The sequence below is a fragment of the Cherax quadricarinatus genome, chromosome 31 (genome assembly GCF_038502225.1).
Source record: "Cherax quadricarinatus isolate ZL_2023a chromosome 31, ASM3850222v1, whole genome shotgun sequence".
NCBI classification, from domain to species: Eukaryota; Metazoa; Arthropoda; class Malacostraca; order Decapoda; family Parastacidae; genus Cherax; species Cherax quadricarinatus.
The window spans coordinates 11977512-11986544 of NC_091322.1; the positions used below are offsets into that span (position 1 = coordinate 11977512).

The 9033-nt window shown below is 39.9% G+C and overlaps 1 protein-coding gene across 3 annotated transcripts in view; it reads right to left on the minus strand.

Moving 5' to 3' along the window:
• Positions 1–5398, minus strand: part of LOC128697530 (phosphatidylinositol transfer protein beta isoform) — a 37354-nt gene extending 31956 nt beyond the window's left edge. For 2 of the 3 annotated variants that reach the window (XM_053789314.2, XM_053789299.2), the window contains exons 1-2: positions 5270–5398; positions 3144–3174 (exon numbers count right to left, since the gene is read on the minus strand). In XM_053789314.2, coding sequence (XP_053645289.2) covers positions 3144–3174; positions 5270–5286 — 48 coding nt within the window. In that variant the 5' untranslated portion in view covers positions 5287–5398. Of the gene's footprint in view, positions 1–3143; positions 3175–4479; positions 4654–5269 lie in introns of those variants that run through there. The other variant, XM_053789306.2, reaches the window with a different exon arrangement.
• Positions 5399–9033: the final 3635 nt, after the last annotated feature.

Sequence of the window (9033 nt, forward strand, 5' to 3'; positions counted from 1 at the left end):
CTTTATTGAAGTGCTAGAAGCGATGGCGACTCTGGTGTTTGCTTGTGAAAGTACTTTTGAGACGTTCAGTGCAACCTGGCTGTTGGGAAGAATTATAACTTTGTTGGGAGTGGTGTTGATGCGTGGAAAATTAATGATCTGAAGAGCTCTTTTCTTGCAGTCTTTGATGAAAAAAGAAGGAAAATGTAACTCAGTGAATGTTTGGTGAATGTATGTACATTCCTCGTCAAGAAACTCAGGACTACAAATTCGGTATGCACTTAGGAAAAAACCGATGATGATGCCTCTTTTGGTCTTGGTATCTTGACTGGAATAGAAGTGTGTGAGATCATTTTTATTGGTGGGTTTCCGATAAACTTGAAATCTTAGGTTGTTGTCTACTTTGTGAATGAGGACGTCGAGGAAAGGTAGCTTGTCATTGGACTCTTCTTCTAGTGTAAACTGGATCGCCGGTTCAACTGCGTTGAGCCTTGCCTGAAGATCCCATACATCAAAACGTTTGGGAGTTATTACGAGGACATCGTCCATGTAACGTAACCAAGTGACGCTTGAAGGGATGATGTTGGCGAAGTGTCCGGACTCTAGGAGTTCCATGTATAGGTTGTCTAGGACGGCACTGATGGGGGACCCCATTCCCATGCCGTAGGTTTGTTTGTAGAGCTTGTTATTGAAAGAAAAACAGTTGAAATTAACACAGAGTTCAATCAAGTCAACAAAATCTCCGGGAGGTAGAGGAAGATTAAGGTCCTGATTGACTTTACGTCGTAGAACCTCGATGGCTTTTTTGGTAGGTACTTTTGTGAAAAGGGAAGTCACATCCAAACTGCTTAGTTTCTTGTTACGGATGGAGAGGTTACGGATGCGGTTGAGAAGGTAGCCTGAATGTTTAAGATGAGCGGGGCTGATGGTCCCTGTGGAGGCTGTAACAAGATTTACGTAGGTGAAACAGCAAGAAACCTCGACACCCACCTCAATGAACACATTTACACATGTAGGAACGATAACTTGAACAACGCCTGTGTACAACACCGAAATTCCACCAATCATCTCATGAAATTCAGGGACGCCCAATTAGTGATCAAAGAAACTAATTTACGCAGACGCAAGTGCCTCGAATCAGCACTGATCGCTGTTTCGAATACAATTAAACAAAACAACGGCAGCTTCACCATCTCCGAAGTCTTAGCAAGAATCCTCCTGAAAACAGTAAACCCTGCCATCACAGTCTCTCCTGTTATACTACACAAAGCACATTACAGAGAGTGAACACTGAAACAGGCTGCCTCTTTCCAGTCTTTATTTGTCCAACCTATTTTTATGTTACCCAAGTAATAGCTTTTTTATCCTTTTACTCATGTACGAATTAATTGCTCTACCATATTGTATTACTTTTGTCACTACTACTACTACCACTAGTGAACATCGAAATGGTACCTCACTAGTATTGCACCTCACTCTGAGCCTTTATATACCCACTGTGTCCATGTATTGTTTGTAATGGCTTGATAAAGCTCCTGGAGAGCAAAATGTTGCCACAATAAAATGTCACATTAGTTGCACTTGTGTCCTTTTACTTTACATATTGTCGGTAATTCTACCAACTTTATTACAGAATCTATTAAGCTATTATGACAGTCAAAGAAATTGTTCAAGTAAATTAATGGATGGGATGATTTTATTTATATAGACTTAAGAAAGCTTTTGATAGCTCCTTAAGAAAGCTTAATATAGAAATCTCAAAACAGGAATAAAAGGCAAATTATTAGAATGGATGAGAGACTGCTTGAAAGGAAAATGCAGAGATAAGAGAAAAAGGGCTTCTTCAGGAAATGCAATCAGTGAGGTGCCACAAGGATTTGTACATCCTCCTATAATGTTTTCAGCTTAAGGTATATAAATGATTTCACAAAGAATAAAAAAACTATTGTATATAACTGTTTCCTGATGCAAAAATCTTGTTCAAAATAAATAAAAGTTACTGTAATTTTTTAAAAGACAAGTTGTACAAATTCAGCAGAGTGACGGATGAATGATGGAATTTAATGCAGATAAATGCCATTTAATGGAAATGGAAGAAAGCAAAATCAGACCACAAAACATATACCTCATGAGGTCTTCATTAGACTGTGTGATAAAAGTTTGGGAGCATAAAAAAAAAGGGGATCTAGAAGTTGTTACTAATATGAGAAATGCATATGATGTAATGCATAACTAATTTTTACCTACTGGCCATCCTCCACCAAAGTAGGGTGACCCAAATAAAAAAAACATTTACTGTCTTTCATTCAATTACTGTTTTGCCAGTTCATATGACCCTCCAAAAATTGGAAATTTAGAATATGTGGGTCAGCAGGCCACCAGCAGCAACAGCCTAGTTGATCAGGCAAGCACCAGACAAGCTTGGCCCATGGCCAGACTCCAGTAGTAGAAAAAAACACAGAACTCAAAGGTATAACAAAGGTATATTCAGTTATGGGTGTCTACACCTAAAGAAACATGGATCAGTCAGGAAAAGTTCAAAGTTACAAAATGGATTCTAGAGCTAGGCAATGTGAATTGTGATGAAAGGCTGAAAACCCTAACAATTCCCACTGCCTGATAAGAGGAAAAGGAGGAGATATGATAACATAGATGATTACAAGGTTATGAAATTATATGGAAGAGATAAACAAGTTAAGTATCTTAAACAGGGATGAAAAGAGGTCACAGATATAGAGCAAGAAACAAGTGGTTCCAAAAGAATACTCGAAAATGAATCTTGACAAAATAGTGGAAGAATGGAATGAATTGAAAGGGGTAGTAAGCACTCCAACCATTACAAATATAAAATAACACACATACAATGTTCCTTGATGCTGACACAATGAATGTAGCTATGCTCTTATACCTACAAATAGGTAATCGCTTGTTGCCACCACTACATTTCTACCCCTCCCCTTCACCTCTAACACCCTCCCTGCAACTTATCTGTGGATGGTCCCAACCCTTCCTTCCAAAAAAATAAGCTCATCAGTAAGCTTTATTTATTTTAAATATCAAGATAATTTCCTGAACATCTTCAAACTTTTAATGTTTTCAGTTCCTTTAATTAAAAAAAAAAATAGATAATTATGAACACATTATATGGCTTGCTAAGAACATACCTCTTCAACTGTGAGTGGCAGGATTACTCGACTGAAAAAATAAAATAATGTAAGTAGTACAATCCACAGATCAAGAAGGGTGTGTTGGGTCTTATATGAAAATTATTTCCTTCAAATTCTGTCTTAGGAAACACTTGTCAAAGATCAGTCTGAACCCAATAATGTACTGCACATATAGTATGTACAATACTGTACTATATTTGAAACCAATCTGGTTACATTGTTTAATTAATGGCAATAAATGACAAAACAAATACAGTACAGTATTTTGTTAGCTTGGGTGAAGCCTAAATAAAGGAGCCAAAATAAAAACCTATGCATTTACAGCATTATGTCATTTTTGATGCATCTTTCAAGGATTTATTACAGCAGTACAAAATAATGCATAAAAAACTACAGAATTTTTTAAAATACCACATTGCCCTCACACCTTATTAAGAGCACATGGCCTTGGTTTATAAAGCAACAATTTATGCTAAAGAAGTAAACAATATATATTACATACTCTTACATCATTTATACAGTACCATCATTTATATCTGAAAAATTTCTCCAAACAAGACAACAAACTAAATTTAGGTTTATCCTAATAGACTGGGAAGGATTCACTATAATTAGGCTAGGGTAAAAGATAGTTTTTGTGCAATATAGAGAACTTGTAGAGGACCACATTATTTCACATTAAAAAATATATATCAAAGAAAAATATAATTATATATGATTTTATTTATATATATTTATGAAAATTTGGCTTATTTCTGACTAATTATGACCACTGCATGCTTATAACAAAAATTATGTGCTTAATAGAAATATTGAAGTCAAACATTTATTAACCATTTTTAGAACTGTTATAAGCAGTCTTAATATTTTTTGCTTTTGTCAAAGTTTTATATCAAAGTGAAATCAACAATACAGGATGGAAGTGGTTGGATACACAACACAGAACTCTCTTTTCTTACTTCGATGAAAACAACTCTTCAGGAAATAAGAGATATGCTTGGTTAAGTCATCATAACGTCACTTGTGTATCTATGACTACATGCGTTATATTATACAAATACAAATATGAAAATCATTTACTTATAGGTATGCTTTTTACTACCACTGTATAATGCCAGGCTAATAAAAAAGGCGGTCATAAAAGATGGGGTAAACCCTGGTACCTGGATAGTATCAACTATTAATATTCTGGCAACATGCTTTTACATCATAATTCCCGAATATACTATTAAATCCAGTTATATTAACACAAATGTTTATTTGAGGTTAAACCATTAATATATTTATATTTTACAAAAATAATTTAAATAGTTGAAGCTTAAACTATTATTACCGTCATGGGGGGAGCGCTAAGCCCGAAGGTGTCATAATGCTCCTGGGGAAATGGAAGGCATTCAGGCTACATTCAAGGAATTGAAACATGGGCCCAATTCCTTAGATTAGGAGCCCCTTACCAGCTTCAAGGAGCCTCACTTGAAGGGCGTCTTACACAATCAGTATAGGCATACCAAGGATTTCCTAAAGGGTAACCTAACTAAACCAGTATTGTATAAATATATTTCCACCGCATACAGTAAATTATCAGGAAGGTCATGCTGTGTTTTATATTGTTAACCGAATTGTCAGGGTATCGTGTTTTTATAAAGTAAAAATTGACATTACCTGTCAATTCTGACACCTGCTAGAGCCGCTCTTCAGTACCTGTCAAACTAGACTAGCTTGAATTAAGCCGGCCCTATACCGACCTTATTTCTCTATCACGTTATAATCAGTTATGAAAGTAATGATATAAAAGAAAGAAAAGACGAGTAATAAAACGCATAAAGATTTCTCAGGTGTAGAATCAATAACCAGCTGAGTGGTGTGGTTGCCATGGATACCTATATTATTATTATTATTATTATTATTATATTCAGGGGAAACGAGCTAAGGTCGTAAGGGTCATATGGTGCTTTGGGAATGGGAGAAAATCAGGTTTGATCCAAGGAAGGAAGAAGAATCTAATTCCTTGGATCAAGTGCTCCTCACTAGCATCAAGGATGGTCCCTTGAGAGGGGTGGATACTCACAGACCGATGTTTGATACCATAACCTAGCATGGTGTACTAGACCGCCTCAACTTACAATTCCTTGACGAGCATGTTGAGTGGGACTAGAACATGAGAAGGAGTGGCACTGACACACCTCACACCACACTCATCACGGCACGAGTGATGTCACACTAACACCCCTCCCCTAGCCCCTATACCACGTACCATTACCTACCTATAAGGGACCACGTGCGCGCGCTCCCACACAAACTACATCATTATTATTACATAACACTCAAAAGTGTCTTGATGCCGGTGAGAGGCTCGTGATCCAAGGAATTGAACTTTTCCTCCCTTTCAGTGGATCACAACTGAATGTTCCTCGTTCTCCCACGAGTTGTATAACCCCTACGGATTTAGTGAGTTTATTTTTTTAAGTTTAATCAGGTACAGACACACATGAGTACAATTATCATACGTAGTAGCATGTGTAAATCACCTAGGATAACTCCCAAAAAAAGTCATTGACATAGTATTTCCATTGGGGTCCCTTATTTATTTATTTATTTGTTTATTTATGTCTTTGCAAATAGTACATTGAGATTATGTATTTATAATAATGGGTTGCAATGAAAGAGAGCCTCTATTATGCCTAGGCATTATGAAATATATTGTTTAATGGATAAGGGCTAAACGAGTATGATTCACACAGACTCAACACAGATTCAACACAGACCCCAACTTATGCCTAGAACAGATTACCTCGGTGGCACTCGATGTATGCACAAGGCTTATTCCTCTAAGAAAAAGGAGGAGTAGATGTAAAACAGAAAGAGACAGGCGCTCCCTTTACAGGCGACGGAAAAGAATAACAGAGCGGCTAAAAGAGGTCAATATATCTGAAATGCGTAGGGAGACACTGGTCAGAGAAATAGCAAGCATCGAACTTAAGCTAAAAGAATCCTTTAGGAGTCAGGAATCGCGGGAAGAACTAAAAGCCATAAATGAAATCGAAAGAAACCCAAAGTATTTCTTCTCCTATGCCAAATCAAAATCGAGAACAACGTTCAGTATTGGGCCCCTACTTAAACAAGATGGGTCCTACACAGATGACAGCAAGGAAATGAGTGAGCTACTCAAGTCCCAATATGACTCAGTTTTTAGCAAGCCGCTAACCAGACTGAGAGTCGAAGATCAAAATGAATTTTTTATGAGAGAGCCACAAAATTTTATTAACACAAGCCTATCCGATGTTATCCTGACGCCAAATGACTTCGAACAGGCGATAAATGACATGCCCATGCACTCTGCCCTAGGGCCAGACTCATGGAACTCTGTGTTCATCAAGAACTGCAAGAAGCCCCTATCACGAGCCTTTTCCATCCTATGGAGAGGGAGCATGGACACGGGGGTCGTCCCACAATTACTAAAAACAACAGACATAGCCCCACTCCACAAAGGGGGCAGTAAAGCAACAGCAAAGAACTACAGACCAATAGCACTAACATCCCATATCATAAAAATCTTTGAAAGGGTCCTAAGAAGCAAGCTCACCACCCATCTAGAAACCCATCAGTTACTCAACCCAGGGCAACATGGGTTTAGAACAGGTCGCTCCTGTCTGTCTCAACTATTGGATCACTACGACAAGGTCCTAAATGCACTAGAAGACAAAAAGAATGCAGATGTAATATATACAGACTTTGCAAAAGCCTTCGACAAGTGTGACCATGGAGTAATAGCGCACAAAATGCGTGCTAAAGGAATAACAGGAAAAGTCGGTCGATGGATCTATAATTTCCTCACTAACAGAACAAGCCACAAGGCACAGTACTCGCTCCCATCTTGTTCCTCATCCTCATATCCGACATGGCCTGGTGGTTAACGCTCTCGCTTCACACGGTGAGGGCCTGGGTTCGATTCCCAGCCAGAGTAGAAACGTTGGACGTGTTTCTTTCCACCTGTTGTCTATGTTCCCCATCAGTAAAATGGGTACCTGGGTGTTAGTCGACTGGTGTGGGTCGCATCCTGGGACACTGACCTAAGGAGGCCTGGTCACAGACCGGGCCGCGGGGGCGTTGACCCCCGGAACTCTCTCCAGATAAACAGCACCGTGTCTTCCTTTGCAGATGACACCCGAATCTGCATGACAGTGTCTTCCATTGCAGACACTGCAAAGCTCCAGGCGGACATCAACCAAATCTTTCAGTGGGCTGCAGAAAACAATATGAAGTTCAACGATGAGAAATTTCAATTACTCAGATATGGTAAACATGAGGAAATTAAATCTTCATCAGAGTACAAAACAAATTCTGGCCACAAAATAGAGCGAAACACCAACGTCAAAGACCTGGGAGTGATCATGTCGGAGGATCTCACCTTCAAGGACCATAACATTGTATCAATCGCATCTGCTAGAAAAATGACAGGATGGATAATGAGAACCTTCAAAACTAGGGAGGCCAAGCCCATGATGACACTCTTCAGGTCACTTGTTCTATCTAGGCTGGAATATTGCTGCACACTAACAGCACCTTTCAAGGCAGGTGAAATTGCCGACCTAGAAAATGTACAGAGAACTTTCACGGCGTGCATAACGGAGATAAAACACCTCAATTATTGGGAGCGCTTGAGGTTCCTAAACCTGTATTCCCTGGAACGCAGGAGGGAGAGATACATGATTATATACACCTGGAAAATCCTAGAGGGACTAGTACCGAACTTGCACACGAAAATCACTCACTACGAAAGCAAAAGACTTGGCAGACGATGCACCATCCCCCCAATGAAAAGCAGGGGTGTCACTAGCACGTTAAGAGACCATACAATAAGTGTCAGGGGCCCGAGACTATTCAACTGCCTCCCAGCACACATAAGGGGGATTACCAACAGACCCCTGGCAGTCTTCAAGCTGGCACTGGACAAGCACCTAAAGTCAGTTCCGGATCAGCCGGGCTGTGGCTCGTACGTTGGTTTGCGTGCAGCCAGCAGCAACAGCCTGGTTGATCAGGCTCTGATCCACCAGGAGGCCTGGTCACAGACCGTGCCGCGGGGGCGTTGACCCCCGGAACTCTCTCCAGGTAAACTCCAGGTAAACACAATGCCTAAGAAATGGGAGGTAATCAAATGTTATCAAAGAAAGAGTAGTAGAGCCAATTCCTTGGAGCAAGAGCCCTCACCGGGACCCAGGGACATCCCCCAACCTGTTACGGAAACTTCCAGGATACGGGAGGAATAAGAAGCAAACTTAAAAACTAGATCATAATTGTTTTCTGCTTGAAAAGATAATGCGGTCATAAATTAAAATATTCTTAAGGTGTCAGGTCACCAACTGGAGAGAGAGAGGTAACCATCTATGGGTGGGCTCACCACCTGGAGGATGAGGTAACCATCTAGGGGTGGGTTCACCACCTGGAGGGTGATGTCCTAACTTTGAGGGTTGGGTCACCACCTGAGGGTGAGGTCCTCACCCGAAGGCGAGGTCATCACCTGGGAGGCGCTTGCACAATTTTCATAATATAAACGACTTGTCAGCAGGAATACATAATTATATGAACATGACTGCGAATGATGCACAGAGCCTATGCAAGATAAAATAAAAATGACTACATATACCAGCAAGATCTGGATAAATCAGGCAAGTAGAGTGATACGTGGTGGATTGAGTTTTATGTTGTTAAGTGCCAAAAAGTACATTTTTTTTCTAATTTTAATCAGTGGGAAGCGCTAAACCCGTTGGGGTCATAGAGCGCGAGGCAACAGGCACGATCCAAAGGAAGAATTCAGTTACTTTGATCAAGAGCCCCTCACCGGCATTAGGGCACCTTTGAGAGCCAACGAGTAATAGAAAGAGGAGAT